The sequence below is a fragment of the Felis catus genome, chromosome D3 (assembly GCF_018350175.1).
Source record: "Felis catus isolate Fca126 chromosome D3, F.catus_Fca126_mat1.0, whole genome shotgun sequence".
NCBI lineage: Eukaryota > Metazoa > Chordata > Mammalia > Carnivora > Felidae > Felis > Felis catus.
Genome location: NC_058379.1, coordinates 1,216,026 through 1,235,515, shown reverse-complemented (window position 1 = coordinate 1,235,515; position 19,490 = coordinate 1,216,026). Strand labels below are relative to the sequence as shown.

Sequence of the window (19,490 nt, the reverse complement as noted above, 5' to 3'; positions counted from 1 at the left end):
GTTCACTTGGATAAAGGCGTTTATGGTGAACAGGAGTCTGTCGAGCGTAGTCCTGTGCCAACTCAGCACGTGAGGAGCCTGGCGTGTGCCCGGGGGGTTGTCTGGTTAACGATTGCCGTGTGAACTGTGTTCTCCCCGGGGTCACCAAGCCGTGACAGGCGTGCAGCACCACACGTGTGCAAGGTCTCCGGCACGATGACTTCGCTTAGATGTGTTGCAGAATCGTGACCACAGTAGGTGTAGTTAATACCCATCAACTCACACAGATAGATACAGGGTGGAAAGAAGGCAGGGTTTTTTCTTTTGACAGAGTTCTTTGAATCAAAGGGATGTCTTTTCATTCAGATCTTCTTTAAAAATTATTTTCAGACTGGTGTAGAGATTCATAAAAGCCTAATCATAACTGGAGGCTCAAGAATCTCTCTGTTGATGCAAAGTCACAATTATTTATGAAGGAGCAAGTGCAGCTCTTTTCTTAAACAGTGTCCTTGGAGCCACGCTCCCGTCATCAGATCCATCACCGCCGGGTGGGGCTGGCGAACGACCATCTGGGGAGACCGTCGCTCATACGCTTGGTGTTTACAGAGCCACCATTTCCCTGGAGACACTGGGGCGACGTTTTAGAGCCATAAAAAGGGACGCGGTCTTCTCTAGGAGATGTTAGTACATTATTGGTGTGAATAACGTATGTGAATAATTTCAAGCCCAAGTTGAAACTTTATAAATATGCATTCACAAGTGGCTTGTTTTCCTTATTAACATCTGGAGATTTTCTTTTGTTCCCAGGAAACCAGTACTGGGCCCTGTCCTCTACTGACTGGAGGCAGACCTCTGCCAACTTCAGACATCAAACCCCCCGAAGGGCCCTCCAGCAAAAGTAAAGACCCCCCGAGAGAAGAAGAGAAAGAGAAGAAAAAGAAAAAGCACAAAAAGCGGTCTCGAACAAGATCACGCTCCCCCAAGTACCACTCGTCATCCAAATCCAGGCCTCGGTCCCACTCGAAAGCCAAGCACTGTCTCCCCAGTGCCTACCGGACGGCGCGGCGCTCCAGGTGGGTGTGCAGGGCGCTCGTGGCACGGGTCTGCTGTGGGTGGTGGGTCCTCCGTCCCCAGAGTGGCAGGCCTGGCAGAGACGAGCGAGCGCGGACCTCGTGAGTGCTCACGTGTGGATCAGCTTGCCAACCCAAATGACATCTTTTCAAGATGTCTTTTGTTTAATTTCCAAAGCTCATCAACTACTGACAGTTTTTTTAAAAATGGATTTATTTAAATGTTAACAGGTCTTAGAGGCGGGCCCAGCACATCGGTTCGTGTGTGAAAACTCACAGGGGTGGGGTCTTTTGTTTGAACGCGTGGACTTTCCTATGCTAACGCCTGTCGAGTGCATAAATGTAATGGAAGAGATCTGGACCGCTTGCTTGGGCCGTGCGCAGCCCCTGCATGTGCGTGCAAGGAGGGAGGCCCGGGCGTGCCCGTCCACGACTCAGCTGATTTGTGTCCAGACCTCCCGTCAAGAGGCACTGTTTAGCCAGAAGCCACCTTCACAAGGTGTTTGAGAAAGCATAAGATTTCAAGCCACGATATGAACACGACCCTTAATGAGTCACAGTATTTACTGTTTAGTACAGCTGGGGGTTTTTTTGGTCTTGTTTTCCGTTTTCCGTTTGTTTTTCAAGTGGTTTACAGGAGGTTTGGAAAGCAAACCTCTGGTTTTAAAACCTGCGTCTCACATTGCGATCTGTTAGTAAGTGTTGACTGGACTTGGCTTGCTTTCTCTGGCCCGACGCTCGGGCTGGCGGGGTCTTGTTGGTCCGCTGTAACTGATGCTGGTTTTCCTTTCCAGGGAAATGATGGCTGTGCTGCTCTTTTGATGCTTAAAACGAAGTACGCTCGTGCACATTTGCCTCTGAATATATCCTAAAAACAACATGCTTTCCCTATTTTTACTCACACCAGACCTCAGAGGCTTGACAAGTATTTACACTTACTTATCAACAGTGAAATTGCACTTGCCTCCACGATAAATAATTTTGATCCTTGGTGTCTGCGATTTTAATAGTGCTCTAGAAGTTCCGTCATCACACACACACCCCAGACACGCATATTCATATAGGCACACGCACCACACACGCCCATGCAGATACCCAGACACCCACACACCTTGCCATTTTTCCATAAAACGAACAACTTTGCTGACGTGGTTTCAGTGTGTAGACGCCCCCAGGAATTTGTATGTATACAAAAGACATTTTAAAGTTTCTTTTTCGAGAGAGTTCTTTCTGACGAGCTGCCCTCCAAGCAGGAACGGAACGCGCCCAGTAAACTCCTGGCCGGCTGTCCTTCGCTGCAGGGCTCTGACGGCGGAACGTAACTGACTCCTCATCCCTGGTCTGGGGTCCTGTGTGTGCTCTCGGCGGCTGCGGGCCGTGCGCGGTCCAGGCTTTGCTGGCGCTGGCCTCCAGGGGCCCGAGCGCGCTTGGTGTTCTCGGCAGTGAATTGTTGACGTGGAAAATAGTGAAGTTGTAACCGAATATTGACGTTGCTAATGAGACGTCATGATTTTTTCTTTAACTGTCCATCTTTTCAGGTAGGGTTACCCATTACAGACATAACGTCTGCGTAGGACCCGCCAGGCTTGCTTCTTAAGGCTGGCACACACTTGAATGGCTGTTTCGTACAGACTCCTGCCAGCCCCACCGTGTTCCCACTCGTGGTAGGCTGCTGCGGTTGAAACATTTTCTTTTACGTGTCACGTGACTGAAGTTTTACGTAAGATGTAGAAAGTCAAGGTTACAACGCCCTTTTCTAGCAGAAGTGATCTGTATGTTAACGCAGGGAACGTTTGCATGGCTGGGTCCAGGGACATATTCTGTCCGAGGTATAGGTGATTTTAAATCAACATTGATTAGAGGAACCTGGGTGGCTCAGTCAGTTAAGAGTCTGACTTCCGCTCAGGTCATGATCTCACAGTTTGTGAGTTCAAGCCCCGTGTCGGGCTCTGTGCTGACAGCTCAGAGCCTGGAGCCTGCTTTGGATTCCGGGTCTCCCTCTCTCTCTGCCCTTTCTCCGCTCGTGCTGTCTCTCAAAAATAAATTTAAAAAAAAATGTTAAATCATAACTTATTGAAGTATAAGATTTTTTTTCTGTTTTTTATTTTTATATCACATTAGGTTCTCTGCCTTAAGTGGAATGAAGAAGTACTCATGTGCTTTATTTATTGCCTAAAAATAAGATTCGGCTTTAATAGCTTAGGTATTTTTTTTGTTGGTAATTTTTTTTATTTTTTTTGTTTTGTTTTTTTAATTAGTTTTTTCTTTTTAATTTACATCCAGGGTATTTAGCATATAGTGCAACAATGATTTCGGGAGTAGATTCCTTAGGGCCCCTTACCCGTTTAGCCCTTCCCCCCTCCCACAACCCTCCAGCAACCCTCTGTTTGTTCTCCATATTTAAGAGTCTCTTATGTTTTGTCCCCTCCCTGTTTTTATATTATTTTTGCTTCCCTTCCCTTATGTTCATCTGTTTTGTCTCTTAAATTCCTCGTGTGAGTGAAGTCATATGATATTTGTCTTTCTCTGACTAATTTCACTTAGCATAATACTCTTCATTTCCATCCACGTAGTTGCAAATGGCAAGATTTCATTCTTTTTGATTGCCGAGTAACACTCTATTGTGTATATATACCACATCTTCTTTATCCATTCATCCGTCGATGGACATTTGGGCTCTTTCCATACTTTGGCGGTTGTCGGTAGTGCTGCTGTAAACGTGGGGAGGCATGTGTCCCTTCGAAACAGCACACCTGTATCCCGTGAATAAATGCCTAGTAGTGCAATTGCTGGGCTGTAGAGTAGTTCTGTTTTTAGCTTTTTGAGGAACCTCCAGACTGTTTTCCAGAGTGGCCGCACCAGCTTGCATTCCCACCAACAATGCAAAAGAGATCCTCTTTCGCCGCATCCTCGCCAACATGTGTTTTGCCTGAGTTGTTAATGTTAACCATTCTGGCAGGTGTGAGGTGGTACCTCATTGTGGTTTTGATTTGTATTTCCCAGATGATGAGTGACATTGAGCATTTTTTCATGTGTCGGCCAGCTGGATGTCTTCTTTGGAGAAGTGTCTATTCATGTCTTTTGCCTATTTCTTCACTGAATTATTTGGTTTTTGGGTGTTGTGTTTGATAAGTTCTTTGTAGATTTTGGATACTAACCCTTTATCTGATAATGTCGTTTGCAAATATCTTCTCCCATTCTGTCGGTTGCCTTTTAGTTTTGCTGATTGTTTCCTTCGCTGTGCAGAAGCTTTTTATTTTGATGAGGTCCCAGTAGTTCATTTTTGCTTTTGTTTCCCTTGCCTCCGGAGACGTGTTAAGTAAGAAGTTGCTGCAGCTGAGGTGAAAGAGGTTTTTGCCTGGTTTTTCCTTGAGGATTTTGATGGCTTCCTGTTTTACATTTGGGTCTTTCATCCATCCTGAGTTTATTTTTGTGTAGGTGTAAGAAAGTGGTCCAGGTTCATTTTTCTGTATGTCGCTGTCCCGTTTCCCCAGCACCACTTGCTGAAGAGACTGTCTTTATTCCTTTTTTTTTTTTTTTAATTTTTTTTAACGTTTATTTTTTTTGAGACAGAGAGAGACAGAGCATGAACGGGGGAGGGGCAGAGAGAGAGGGAGACACAGAATCGGAAGCAGGCTCCAGGCTCTGAGCCATCAGCCCAGAGCCCGACGTGGGGCTCGAACTCACGGACCGCGAGATCGTGTCCTGGCTGAAGTCGGACGCTTAACCGACTGCGCCACCCAGTCGCCCCAAGACTATCTTTATTCCATCGGACGTTCTTTCCTGCTTTGTCAGAGATGAGTTGGCCATACGTTTGTGGGTCCATTTCTGGGTTCTCTACTCTGTTCCATTGATCAGAGTCTCTTTTTCTTGTGCCAGTACCATACTGTCTTGATGATGACAGCTTTGTAATACAGCTTGACATCTGGGATTGTGATGCCTCCTCCTTCGGTTTTCTTTTCCAGGATTGCTTTGGCTATTCAGGCTCTTTTCTGGTTCCGTACAAATTTTAGGTTGGTTCTAGCTGTGTGAAGAATGCTGGTGTTACTTTGGTAGGGATTGCAGGTATTTTTAAACTATAATCTTGTAAGACTGAAATTAAGGTCATCTTTAGAAGTTTTGATAAGATCACCTCTGGTGTTTGTTTTTGGTAAGTCAGTCTGTATGCGGCTTCTGAATGGGGGCTCCAGGCAGAGGTCTGTGCCTCGCCATTTCGAGGTATCGGGTGCTGGGTCCACACGGCTGCTCGCAGCCTCAGGGCTTCTGCTTGGGGAGGAGCTGGGGATGAAAACGACATTTTCTAAGTCATATTAAACATTGAAAACCAACTCTAGCCCGCCAAATTGGGGCCAAATTTGTAATTCCTTACCGTGTTCCCCGTGGTAAAGTGCAAAGCAAACCAGCGATGGTAATGAGTTTCACGTCCCGCCCCCGCATAAGGTACCCGTGGCTGATGCTGCGCGAGCTGGTGCCAGCCAGCCATTGGCCGGCCGCTCTCCTTCCGAGGCTCAGACCCAGACCTAGGGGGCGCCCGCAGGTGGGGAGAAGCCCAGGGTGCTGCCCGGCCAGGACCTGCGCTGCTCGGGCCGGTCCGTGCGGGCCCTGGTACTGGGGCGGGCTGCCGTGGGGAGGAAGCAAGGTTTCGGGAGCAGGGTTTGCTCTGCCTTCGTGTGTGAGGCCCTTGTGATTGCCCCGGACACGGTGCCCGAGCTGCCCACGCGGGGTCTGCTTCCTGCACGTGTTGTGGTAGCAACGTGGCCCGCCTGCTGGACAGAATAAAAGCGTCAACGCTTCTTTAGTTAAAATCCAAGTGTTGTCTGATGGAGCGGACCGCCCCGGTGCCGGACGGGCCTCTTTCCCAGATAACTTCAGGGCTGCCGGTGATGGCCACCTGATCCCAGTGGTCTGCGGCGTGGCCCTGTGTCAGCGCTCCGGGCTTGCGGGCTGTGCGCACTCCCTCGCTCTTCCTGACTTTCAGGTCTGTTCTGGAGCCTTCCCCGGGGCTCTGGTGCCGCCCTGCCCGGCACCCCTCGTTCTGAAGGAGAAGCGTGTGTCTCCGTGTCGCGGTTCCCCGGCCTCCGCGGACACGGTGCGCGCGGAGCCCAGGCCCGGGACTCTCGAGGGAAAACCTGGTAAAATGTCAGGGTGTCTGACTGACCTCCCCGTTGTAATTGTCACATACAGGTCTTGGGACGGGTCTGCAAAAAAAAACCAACACTGTTTCGTGAGCTGGAGGTGAGCCCGAGCCCATGACCGCTTACCTGGAGCAGGCTCATTCCGTGGCGGGTATTTTTCACGAACGGCTCAGGGTTTTCTCTGTGATGCTGGAGGGTGGGATGTGACAATGAACTGATCTTTAGAACGACAGCGTGTGTTATTTGGGAGGTTTTAGTGCAATTAAATTGATTCTGTGTGGAATCCTTTATGGCAAAATCAAACCGCTCCTCATATTATTTTTGACTGGGTTGTCATAGAAACAGAACAAAAAGAAACGGGGTTTTTTGGTCCAGGTTTCTGCTCACCATACGTCTCCCTGAAACGGTAATTTCACTGAATGAACAAACACTAAAACAAGAGTCCAAAACCCATCATCACGGGACCCCCCTCGGGGGGCCTTGGCCCCCAGCGCGCGAGGGTCTCGTCGAGTGGCGAGCCGTCGCTGCCCGTGGGCCTGGCTGCCGTGTGCGGCCCGCGTCGCTGCACGGACAGAGCGAGCGTCTCTCCAGGCACACAGAGAGGAAGAATAACATATTTTAACGGGTGGTTTTGCATCCAGAGAATCTCATAGACTTAGATCGTCCACCCGAATCCCCACGAGAGGCGGCAGGTTCTGGATTGAGCCGCCACGGCCTGTCCTTGGTTCGCGCTGAGGGGCCGGACAGCCATTGTGGACGGGAGACGCTTCCAGGCTCTAGTTTCGTGGTGCTCTGGCTTCTTCCCATTGCCAGCACTCAGGACACACAGAAAACAACTCGCTTGGATTTCACTGCTTTTCTTACGTCCTTCTGATAGAGATGTCAGTGAGCTGAAAATTGCTGAGGGAGGGAGGATGCGCAAAGGCCAGGGGAAGGCCGAGAAGCCGCAGGCCTGAGTCAGCCGTAAATCACCGGGTCCGATCTGGGGTCGGGGAGGATCGGGGCTGCTGACCGTGGGCACCCGCAGCACATGCTCCGGCCGCAGGAGTGTTGCACGCTGGTTAAGTTCAGCATCGGTGTGACAGGTGTCCCGGACGGGGGAGCAGAGTCTGACTCCACCTCGGAGTCTGATCCGGTTCCACGTCGGGAGAGTGGTAAGGCCGGGGGAGGGGGGCCAAGAAGGACAGATGGGGTGCTGGCCAGACAGACAGCAGAGCAAAACGCCTTGTCTTCCTCTGCCCAGGTCCCGGTCCCGGTCCCCTCGGAGAAGAGCGCACTCTCCTGAGAGACGGAGGGAAGAGAGGAGCGTCCCCACCGCCTACCGGATGAGTAACAGTCCAGGCGTCAGCCGGAAGCGGACCCGGTCCAGGTGGGGGTCTGTGAGCTCACAGAGTGTGTACAGGAAGTGTGCAGATGGGGCACATGCTCAGAGGCGGGGCTGGGGACACCCGGCAGCCATCCCTTGGACACTGAGCCCTTCCGGTGTTCTCCTTACTCCAGGACTCCGAGCGCAGGCGGCTCCGTCGTGCCGGGGTCCGGTAGCTTCTGGCACGCCCTGCACCGGCCCCCACGTGTAGCCGCTGCGGGCCCCACACGCACCCTGCTGACAGGGAAGGGAGTGTGGGGACACTGGACAAGGGAAGTGAGGGAATGCCTGCTGCCACCCAGGGAGCAGGTGGCCGTGGGCCGGTGTTCCTGAGCATCGACCCCTCAGCCACCACGCCTGGCCCCGGGGCCTCTGTCCCAACCAGCCGGCGTCCCCAGCTGCCCCTCCTGGGGAGGGACTCCAAGGCCCCACACGGAAAGCCCCTGCGTCCCTCGAAGGACACGCCCAGGCCATCTATGCCTCCCTGGGGCACGCGGTGGACAGGCCAGAGCGTGCTGAGTCCTCCCGTCCAGCCGGGGTGCTGCCCGCTGACCGCTTTGCGTCACTCAGCCTCTTTGTTTCCGTCCTCCCCGGAAGGGAGCGGCCTCACTGGTGTGTCCCTGTGCGGGAGTCCGCAGCCCCGGCTCCGCCAGCTGGGCGGGGAGCAGCACGCCCAACACGGAGGGCCCAGAGGGGGCGGGGCAGGTTCCCTACCTGCTGCCGCGGGTGTGTGAGTCCAGACACGCGGGGTCCCTGAACCTCCCCGACCACAGAGCCGAGTGGCAGGTGTCGAGAGCCCGGCGGTCACCTGCTCCCGCCCTTCTTGACGGTACCTGCAGCGGCCGCGGGTCCGAAACGACGTTTCTACCGGAAACCTGTCCCTGCCATGTGGCGGGTTACGTGACCGCTCCGTTCCCTGGTGAGACGTGATCTCTTGCCCTTCAGACGGCAGTCAGCCGAGGAGCTGCAGGCCTCGCGGGGTTCGGCAGGCGGGCTCGGGCACGCCCGCTCCGTGCACTTGCGGCTGCCGCTTCGTCCCGCCAGGAGCACCGGGGCGGCGTGGCGACAGTGGGAGGGCATTTCCGCGGGTGCTCCCTGAACACGCGGAATCCATCGTCCCCCTTGGTGGACGTAAAGGGCAAATAGACGGTCTCAGGTTAATTCCTCGTAACAAAAGATCTCTCCTGGCAGGTGCTTTCTTGCTCTGCCCTCAAATTAACCTTCACGTTAAATGAGCGATCTCGGGAGAAGGCGCTGGTTTTATCCAGAATCCTGAGACCTCGTGTGCTTACTGCAGCTCTAACGAGTCGTACAGAACAAGTGAGGCTCCGCGCCCGGGCCTGACCCCAGGGGGTGGGAAGCCGTGCCTCGGGCCCCGCAGAGGCCCTGATGTGCCCCGTGCCCCGGGCGTGTCAGCGCCACAGCTGGACGGCGTCCCCTCCGGCCTGTGCGCAGAGCAGCTGCAGGGCCGGTGCCGTGCATGGTGGCAGGCGGCTGATTCCCCACCGAGCCGGGGCTGCCTTAACCCTGTCTGGTCAGCCGGGCCCAGGGGACGGTGCCGCCCCCACAGCTGAAGGGTGGCGGCTACAAGCTGATCACTGAGTGCCGCTTTCACTGACTCCTGGCCTTAAATTTTTAATTAAATTTTCAATAGGCAGTCTTTTTTTTTTTTTTAAGTTTATTTATTTTTGAGAGGGAGAGAGAGAATCCCAAGCAGGCTCCACACTGTCAGCGCAGAGCCTGATGTGGGGCTCAAACTCAAACTGTGAGATCGTGACCTGAGTTGGAACCGAGAGTTGGACGCTTAACTGACTGAGCCGCCTAGGCGTCCCGGTTTTCTAATAGATAGTCTTAGACTTCCTCCTTAAAAGCCATACGGCGGGGGCGCCTGGGTGGCTCCGTTGGTTGAGCATCTGACTCTTGATCTCTGCTCAGGTCATGATCTCCTGGTTCGTGGATTTGAGCCCCATGCACTGACAGGGAGGAGCCTGCTTGGGATTCCCTCTCTTTCCTCTCTCTCTTCCTCCGTCTCAAAACAAATTTTATTAAAAAAAAAAAAAACGTACAATGAATGTCCATATGCACGTAACTGCCAGCTCGATTCAGCAGGGCCCACGGTTTTCGTTTTCGTTTTCTTTTTCGTTTTCGTTTTCGTTTTCTTTTTCTTTTTCTTCATTTTTTTTCTTTTCTACTTTATTTTTTTTCAATATATGAAGTTTATTGTCAAATTGGTTTCCACACAACACCCAGCGCTCATCCCCAAAGGTGCCCTCCTCAGTACCCATCGCCCACCCTCCCCTCCCTCCCACCCCCCATCAACCCTCGGTTTGTTCTCAGTTTTGAAGAGTCTCCTATGCTTTGGCTCTCTCCCTCTCTAACCTCTTTTTTTTTTTTTTCTTTTCCTTCCCCTCCCCCATGGGTTCCTGTTAAGGTTCTCAGGATCCGCATAAGAGTGAAACCATATGGTATCTGTCTTTCTCTGTATGGCTTATTTCACTTAGCATCACACTCTCCGGTTCCATCCACGTGGCTACAAAGGGCCATATTTCGTTCTTTCACATTGCCACGTAGTACTCCATTGTGTATATAAGCCACAATTTCTTTACTCATTCATCAGTTGATGGACATTTCGGCTCTTTCCACAATTTGGCTATTGTTGAGAGTGCTGCTATAAACATAGAGTGCCCCTATGCATCAGCACTCCTGTATCCCTTGGGTAAATTCCTAGCAGTGCTATTGCTGGGTCATAGGGTACGTCTATTTTTTGAGGAACCTCCACACTGTTTTCCAGAGCGGCTGCACCAGTGTGCATTCCCACTAACAGTGCAAGAGGGTTCCCGTTTCTCCACATCCTCTCCAGCATCTATAGTCTCCTGATTTGTTCATTTTGGCCACTCTGACTGGTGTGAAGTGATATCTGAGTGTGGTTTTGATTTGTATTTCCCTGATGAGGAGTGACGTTGAGCATCTTTTCATGTGCCTGTTGGCCATCTGGATGTCTTCTTTAGAGAAGTGTCTATTCATGTTTTCTGCCCATTTCTTCACTGGGTTATTTGTTTTTCGGGTGTGGAGTTTGGTGAGCTCTTTATAGATTTTGGATACTAGCCCTTTGTCCGATATGTCATTTGCAAATATCTTTTCCCATTCCGTTGGTTGCCTTTTAGTTTTGTTGGTTGTTTCCTTTGCTGTGCAGAAGCTTTTTATAGGGCCCACGTTTTTCTGTGTGGCTGTCCCCCTCACGCCTCCCCCCTCTTTTGCGTGTATTCTGTGACAACTCCAGGGCCAGCCGTACTGTGCAGGGTTGGACTTGTCTTACTGTGTCCTCGTGGAGGGGTCCGTGGTGAACATTTTGGCAAGAGCGCTACACAGGTGGTGTGGGACTTCCGTGCGCATCACACCCCGCTGTCACATCCTCAGTGATGGCTGTCGGATGGCTTGGTCGAGGCTGCGTGCCCCACGCAGGGGGTCGTGAGTGGGTAAGGTGGTGGGCCCCTGCAGGCGACCTGGCAGTGGGAGTGTGACAGCACAGACGTCCCACTGATAGCCACTCTCCTCTCACTGGCCTCGGCATCCCCGGTGCGGAGTTGGTTCTGACATCGGTAATGGCAAAACGCTGGCTTTCGGATTCCGTGTTTCCTTCTCTAAAGAAGGCACACACACCCTTAGTTTCGGTGCCACTGTGGTCTTTGGGGCTCGGGGTTTGCTTTTCCGTCTGTTGTGCACTAATCTGTTTCCGTCTGTTGTGCCAGGACTAACGTGACCGTGACACCATCTCACATTTGGCCCCGCGGTTCTCCAAGCACTTTGTTGCTTTTTGGCACAAGGTACTCCGGGCTTAGCTGGTGCTTTCCCTGCCCCAGCACCGGGGTCGGCTGTTCGTCCGAGGAACCCCGGTTCCTGTTACTGAGTGTTTGGACGTTAGGATACGGTTGCGTTGAATTTTTTGAAGAGGACAAATCATGGGAATATTTGGCCACGTTGTATCACAGAGCTTCTCAGCAGGACGCCCGGTGTTTTGTTACAGCAGATAGTCCGTGATTCGTCGATTCGTCAGGGGTTTTGCCGTTGAACTCGTCGTGCCCAGCACACCCGTGGGTGTTGAGTGGGGGGAGTGCCCCGCCGTTACAGGCTCCAGTGCACCAAGCGTCACCGGTCCACGGCAGACTTTGTCATCGAAGGGTGCGTGTCTTCATTCCCTGGAGCAGCCACCGGGAAGAAAAAGGAGATAAAACCCAACAGAGGACATAAAACAGACCCTTAAAAAATGACTTGACTGAAAAGAAAGCAGGAAGCGGGGGAGGGCAGGAAAACTGCACGTGGACGACGGAAACGGGAGGGTCACCGGGTCAGCATCGCCCTCACGGATGCAGGGCGACTGGACACCAGTCACGAGGCAGAAGCCTTAGGCTGTGCTGGAGACAACGCCTCGTGCTAGGCTGCTTGCAGGGGCGCCTTCGGTGTGCACGTAGGTAGGGCGCTGAGAGACGGGGAGAGGCACCCGCCGGTCCGGCTGCCGGGGCACACGCCTCTTGATCTCGGGGTCGCGAGCCCCTCATGGGGTGTAGAGATGTCTTGATGGGGACAGGTGCACGTGCGGCGCTGTGAGCAGAAAGGCCCCGCGGCCGCGCTGACAGCAGGTGCCAGAGGAGCGCCAGGCTCGTGAGGACGTGGCTTCCAACGTGGGCGCTGAGACTGAGCGGAAGCAGAGGCTGAGGCACCCGGGGGCCAAGTAGACAACAGCGTGGATCTAGAAACTGTGAACGGTCACCCGACTGGCTCGTGCAGTGTGCTATTAGTCCTTGAAGACTCCGACGGCAGAGCATGTCGTGTGTTTCCTCAGCACGTGGCAGCAAGTGTGGAACTCTTTGCAAAGATACGTGGAGGGCGCCTGGGTGGCTCAGTCAGTTAAGCGTCTGACTCTTGATTTTGGCTCGGGTCATGCACTTGTGGTTCTTGGGATCAAGCCCCGTGTTGGGCTCTGTGCTGATGGTGTGGAGCCTGCTAGGGATTCTCTCTCTCTCTCTCTCTCTCTCTCTCTCTCTGTCTCTGTCTCTGTCTCTGTCTCTGTCTCTCTGTCTCTCTCCCCACTCGCACACACATGCTCTCAAAATAAACTTAAAAATCTGGAAGATCCCCAAGTATTGGGAAGTTAACACCTTTCTAAATTACCCATAGGTCAAAGACAAAATCACAAGAGAAAGTAGGAAATGTTTTAAAATGAAGGCAGTGAACATGTAGTGCAGCCACATCTTTAACGTGCAGGTGTGCGTAGAAGGAAGTCAGTAGCGTTAAATGTCTACTGTGTCAGAAAAGAAGGAAGGTCTAAAAATAACGATCTAATGTTTTCTAGAAACTAGCTAGTGCTAAAAAAGAAAGCACTAGAAAAAGAGCAAATTAAACCTAAAGAAGGTGGAAGCAAGGAAGTAATAAAGGTGAGATCAGAAATCAAGAAAATGAAAACTAATAATTTTCAAATTCGTGTGGAACTGTGAAGAGCCTGGATAGCCCAAGCGGGTCCTGAGAAGGAGAAGCAAAGCGGGAGGCCTCAGTCCCAGATGCCAAGTCCCATGAGAGCAGCAGCGATCCAAGCAGAACAGACCAGAAAACCCGGAAATGGACCCACAGTTACATGGTCAACTCACCTTCAACAAAGCAGGAGAGAGTATCCAGTGGGAAAAAGACGGTCTCTTCTGCAAGTGGGGTTGAAGAAACGGGACAGCAACGTGCACCATGAACCCAGACTGCGTTCTTACACTGTGCACGAAAATAAACTCAGAGCGGATGGAAGGGGTGCCCGGGGGGCTCAGTCTGTTAAGCCTCTGACTCTTGATTTCGGCTCAGGTCATGATCTCACGATCGAGCCCCACATCAGGCTCTGCACTGACAGCGTGGAGCCTGCTAGGGATTCTCTCTCTCCCTACCTCACTCCCTCCCTCCTTCCCTCTCTCTCCCCCTTCCTCCCTCCCTCCCTCCCTCCCTCTCTCTCCCTCTCTCTTCCCCCCCCCCCCCACTCTCTCTTTCTCTCACTGAAAATAAATTTTAAAAAATGGATGAAAGACCTAAATGTGAGACAGGAAGGTATAAAAATCCTAGAAGAGAGGGGTGCCTGGGTGGCTCAGTCAGTTGAGCGTCCGGCTTTGGCTCAGGTCATGATCTCATAGCTCATGAGTTCAAGCCCCGATTCGGGCTCTGTGCTGACAGCTCAGTGCCTGGAGCCTGCTTCTGCTTCTGTGTCTCCCTCTCTCTCTGCCCCTAACCCACTCGCATTCTGTGTCTGTCTCTCTCAAAAATAAATAAACATTAAAAAAATTTTTGTTTAAATCCTAGAGGAGAAAATAGATAGAAAACCTCATTGACATCAAGTACAGCCATTTCTTTCTAGACACGTCTCCGGAGGCAAGGGAAACAAAAGCACAAATGAACTACTGGGACCTCATTGATATAAAAAGTTTCTGCACGGCGAAGGAAACAATCAGCAAAACTAAAAGGCAGCCTATGGAATGGGGGAAGATATTTGCAAACGACATAGCGGATAAAGGGTTAGTATCCAAAATCTACAAAGAATTTATCAAACTCAGCTCCCCCAAAAACGAATAATCCAATTTAAAAATGGGCAGAAGACACGAACAGACGTCTCTCCAAAGAAGATATGTGGATGGCCAGCAGACACAAGAAAAGATGTTGGGGCGCCTGGGGAGCTCAGTCAGAGTGTCCGACCCTGCTCGGGTCATGATCTCACTGTTTGTGAGACTGAGCCCTGTGTCGGACTCCTTGCTGGGTGTGGAGCCTGCTTGGGATTCTCTGTCTCTTTCTCTCTCAATGGAGAAGAAAGAGGAAAACCCACCAATTCAGAGAGATACGTGCACCCTCTGCTCATAGCAGCAGCAGCAGCAGCAGCAGCAGCCAGGCTGTGGCAGGAGCCCACGTGTCCATCCGTCGGTGAACGGCTAACGATGTGTGTGCACACGATGGGGTGTCACTCTTCTACGAGAGTAAAATCTTGCCGTTCGCTCGGATGTCCCTCGCGTGGGATGTACAAAACGAAGCAAGTGGGCAGACACACAGACCGTGAATACAGAGAACAGACCGGTGGTGGCCGGCTGAGCGGGAGGGGGACAGGCTTCAGGTCGTGGGAGGAGGCGTAGGGGGCACAGCCCGTGGCGGCTCTGTCGGTGACCGACAGCGGCTGCCGTCGTGAGCACCGCGTCACGCGGGTCCCGTCGCCGCGGCCTGGAGCCGATGTAGCTGTGTCATCTGTACTTTGGTTTTGTTAAGGAAGAGGCGGGGGGGAGAAAAGGGGAAACAGACTAGGGGCAAAACTGAAAAGTTGGTTCTTTGAAAATGATCAGGGAATTGGTAAATCTTTAGATTGATCAAGAGTGAAAACCTACGGACAATTAAAGAATAATAAGGAAATATATATTTTTCTAGCTAACTTAACAACGTAGATGAAATGGACAAATTTCTTGAAACATCCAAGCGGCCACCATGACAGCTAAAGAAATAGAAAATCTAAGTAATTCTGCCAAAGAATTTATTTGTAATTTAAAACCGCAGAACTCCAGGCCCAGACGGCTTTCATCATTAAATTCTAACAAATGTTCAGGGAAGAAGAGATATGCCAGCTTAGAGACGGTCTTGGCAACACAGAACGTTTCGCTCACCTCGTGAGGCACCACGGCCGTGGCTCCTGAAGAGGCGTGTGTGTGGTGTATGTGGGCAGGGTCGCATATGCGCAGGGCGAGGGAGGGTGAATGGGGATAGGGACATGTGTGGCAAGGGTGTGTGTGGACAGGGGCGCGGGTGGTAGGCGACATCGTTCGCGTCTCTTCTCCCCGCTGATGGACCCAGTGCGCCCCGTCAGGACTCCACGGACATCTCGCGGGGACTGGCGAGCAACCGGATGCCCGGTCCGTGCGGAAACAGGGGACCCGGAGTGGCCACCACGGTCTCTCAAAGGACAGGGTTGAAGGGCGTCTGCTGCCCATTCCAGACCCGCCAGGAGGCCTCCAAGGAAAACCAGGAGCCATAGCGTTACAACAACAGGGGCGCCACAGCAGCCCGTGAGGAGAGGAGAGGTGGCCTGTGCCGGCCCTGAGCGCGCGGAGGCCCCCGGAGGCAGGGAGAGGTGAACGTGACCTCGCCGGGGTTAAAAACCTCACTCTCAAGTCGGGGCTGAGAGCGCCAAGAGGCACCCACAGGCCAGGAGACACTCGCACAGCGCCACCCCCGACGAAGGGGGCAGGTGATGTGAAGGACGTTCCGTAAACGCAGGCTGAAGCCGCTGCCCCTGGCGTGGCCGCTGCGTGTGGCCCTCCGGGCACTCGCTCGCCATAGACACCTGCCCACGAGAGCAGCTCCGCTTGTGACCGCCCAGAGCGGCAACGGCCCGGGTGAGCGTCCGCGGGAGAGAGCAGCGGCGTGGCAGTGGGCCCCGCACGGTGCTGCGGCAGCGGCCAGAGCGACGGCCAGTCTGTGGGCGGCACGGATTGGGCAGGGGCCCCCGGGCTCGGAAGAGCCACGCTGTGATTCCACTGGTGTGTGTTTTCATCGAGGGGACGTAGATCAGAGCAGGGGTCCCCTCTGTGGGTGGGAAAGGGGGTCCGGTGACTGGAGGCGGCAGGGAGGGAACTTTCTAGAACGGTGGCTCCTGATGCCGAGAGGAGTCCGTGCGTCATGACGCCCACACCTTGCGGAACGCCGCCGGCAGCGCTGAGACCGTCGTGTGTCTCTGGATGAAAAGCGCACCGCACGTTTTCTAAAAAGAAGGGATTCTGTCATTCCTCAAGCAGGTGCTCTGGAAGTTTCGTCCGTGACATCAAGCTGTCGTCAGACTGAGCCTGACTCACGGGCGGGTATCGCCAGCCTGCCTCTCGTCGGCCCCTGAGCGCGGCCACGGAAACCGATCCGACTGGGGGCTTAAACCATCGTGGGCGATGCCACGTGCTGCCACATAGGTCATCGTCTCTGCTGCTTCCTCTGAGGTCCTAGCGCACGCGTGCGGGCATAAACTCCGCACAGAACTTCTGCAAGTTCAGAAAATAGGCGTGCTGGGTGGCTTCCGTGTGCGCCTGTCCAGTTGTGGACACCCTCGTCCTTGCTGGCGCGTGAGGCCGCCTGCCCGAGGCCCTGACCCACCGGGGACCCCGCCTCCGCAGCCAAGCGTGAGTCACTGCACCTCTGGCTTTTTGCGACGACAGCACCGTGGGGGCCTGGCGGGTGGACATGTGGGCGGGCCGTGAGGCATCCCCAGGGCATCCTCATCCCCAGGTGAGGCATCCCCAGAGCACAGACCTGGGACACCTTACACAGTGAAGACAACGCAGGTTCCACTTTTCCTGAGATCCCTTCGTCCGTGAGGCCCAGATGGGCACAGGTGACAGTGTCATGACCCCACTTTCCGTATACGGTTCTCAAGCACGTTCTCCACCACCCACCAGCCACCCGTCGGTCTCGTGTGGCCGGGCAGAGTTTCCAAACAGCCAGCGACCCCCCTTTCTGGAGGAACCAAAGGCAAGAGAGCAGGGACGCTCGGTGGCTGTCCGGACCGCAGGCTGCTCTGACCTCCCGCACATGCTCTCTTCTTCAGTGTGTTTTGGGGAGTGGGCGGGAGGCCGGTGGGGGCTGGGGGGGCGGGTGGGGGACAGGACGGTTCGGAGGGGTGGTGGGGGCAGGGATGGGCTCTGCCGTCACAGGAAGCTCAGGGCAGAGAGAAGGAGCGCTTTTGTGCACGCGGTACCCGGCTTAGAGAATCCCCCGTTTCTTGCTAGAAGTTCTCCAGTCGGCGTGACTGGATAAGCAGCGTGAGTGGCACCGGGTCGCTCTCCGTGGGTGTCCTACGTGCCGACTGCTGGCCTCTGGACACGGGGCGGGGACAGACCGCCTCTGGACAGGGTGGCCTGCGTTCCGTCCTGGGTGGCCTTTGCTGCATCTGTCTGTCTGGAGTCAAACAGAATGCTCAGAGCTTCGAAAAGCAGTCCGCCCGTGTGGACCGGGTCCCTTGGAAACCACTCGAAACTCCTCCAGAGCCCCGGGTGTCTTTGTCTGAACCTGCTTTCCCTACAGGAGCCCCCACGAGAAGAAGAAGAAGAGGCACTCACGGTCACGGACCGAGTCCAAGGCCGGGTCCCAGTCGGCGTCCCCGAGCAAGCAGTCCGCACGCCGGCACACGGCCCACTCGGCCAGCATCTCTCCCGTGGAGAGTCGGGGCTCCAGCCTGGAGCGCTCCAGGTAACCCCACGGACCCCTGCCCGTCGCCCGACGGCGAGCGGGAGGCGGGCGCGGGAAGCGGTCAGAGCTGGGGCCAGGCCTCGGGAGCACCCGTCCGGGAGTCCCTGAGCGGCCTGCTCCTCCGTGGCTCTCCCCGACGTCAGAGACGAGAGTGGGTGTGGGGCGGGCCGGCCACCTTCCTCCGATGTGGAGGACGTCCCACGGTCAGCTCCGCTGGGAAAGCCTGTCTTAGTGTGAGGGCAGCCGTTCTGAAGCCACCCGACAACGGTGCCCTTGTTCTCACCGGCACCCACTGGGGAGCCCAGCGTGATTGTGGGGCAGCTGGGCACGGGGGTCCGCGGTGTCTCGGCCCCAAAGGCCACCTGTCGCACCACTCGCTCCAAGCCCCAGAAGTCAGGGGTGGAACCGTCACTCCCGACGGAACAGGCCAGTTGATCTCAGAGGTTGTGGCTGTCACGTGAGTGGCCCCGTCGGCAGCACGGGTGTGGGTGTCCCTGTGGCCGTGGCCATCAGGAGGCGTTTGCCAGACCCGCCAGCTGCCCGTGCACCCAGCGCCTGGGGAGGGATCGCTCAGGAGGAGGGTCGCAGGCCCTACGCCGCGGGCCCACAGCCCCCGGGCGGTCACTCAGAACCAAGACGGGAAGGAGCGCTGGCCCGGCCGCCACCGGCTGTGTGGGAGGTGGCGTCACGCCCCAGCGTCCCCAGCGTGGACCGGCTTTCCGGCGCTCCCGTCCGGCCCTGCCGTTCGCTGCGTGCGCCTCACGGAACGTGCGTGGAAAATGTTTCCTGAGTTAGCTTGCACTTCGTAAAATATTTCAAACGTCTGTAGCGTGAGGCATAAAAGCAAAGTGTATATTTATGACGATGACTTGTCTTTTAAAGACATTAGTAGCAAATACGGTAAAATGCTTAATTTTGAAGCCTCTGACCTTTCTCTGTGTTCGCATTAGGGGCGTTTCTCAGGAAAAAGACGGTCAGATCTCCTCAGCAATTGTTTCCTCCGTGCAGAGCAAAATAACTCAGGTAACGGCCGCCGGCTCCCTCCCTCCCCCGCCCCGTCCCAAGGGGCCCCTGACCCCGCGGCCCGCGGGGACCCCACTCAAGTCGGTCTCCCAGCCCTGCACGGCAAACCATCCAGACCCCTGTGTGTCTCCCCGTGCAGGACCTCATGGCCAAAGTGAGGGCGATGCTGGCGGCTTCGAAGAACATGCAGACCAGCGCCTCCTGAGGCCCGGGCTGCGGAGAGCCAGCGAGCGCACAGACCCGTCCGCACGCCGTCCGTGCTCCCCCGGGACGCCCCGGGCCGTCGGCGGTTTTTGTAAATTAATTTTTGATGACATTTTCAGTTTAAGATTTTTGACCAGCAGTCTCTTACCTGTATATTTGTAAATAATATCATGTTTCTGTGAAAATGTATTATCGAATAAAATGGGAGGAAAACACCTTTTCTAGCTAGCGACTGTGGGGCGGTTTCTTCCTTGTTTAGCCCGTGAGTTTGTTTTTTACCCTTTGCCACCAGGCTCCCGGCGGGTGGTTCGCGTTGCGGCCCCCGCACGCCCGCCGCGGTCAGCGCTCAGGCGCCCCGTGCAGGCAGCAGGGCCGCGGTTCGCCCTCGTCTGCGTCCCCGCCCGGGCCCCCCCTTGGCCCGGCCCCTGGGGACCTCTCGACGGTCGACTGGCGTCGGCCTCGGGGATGAGACACGGACCTGCT

At 54.5% G+C, this 19,490-nt stretch overlaps 1 protein-coding gene across 2 annotated transcripts in view; it reads left to right on the top strand.

Moving 5' to 3' along the window:
• SFSWAP (splicing factor SWAP) overlaps positions 1-19,235 on the top strand; it is a 68,615-nt gene extending 49,380 nt beyond the window's left edge. For both annotated transcript variants that reach the window (XM_003994566.5, XM_006938344.4), the window contains exons 14-18: positions 787-1,052; positions 7,428-7,553; positions 17,616-17,780; positions 18,731-18,803; positions 18,943-19,235. In XM_003994566.5, the coding sequence (XP_003994615.2) occupies positions 787-1,052; positions 7,428-7,553; positions 17,616-17,780; positions 18,731-18,803; positions 18,943-19,008 (696 nt within the window). In that variant the 3' untranslated portion in view covers positions 19,009-19,235. The remainder of the gene's footprint in view (positions 1-786; positions 1,053-7,427; positions 7,554-17,615; positions 17,781-18,730; positions 18,804-18,942) is intronic.
• Positions 19,236-19,490: the final 255 nt, after the last annotated feature.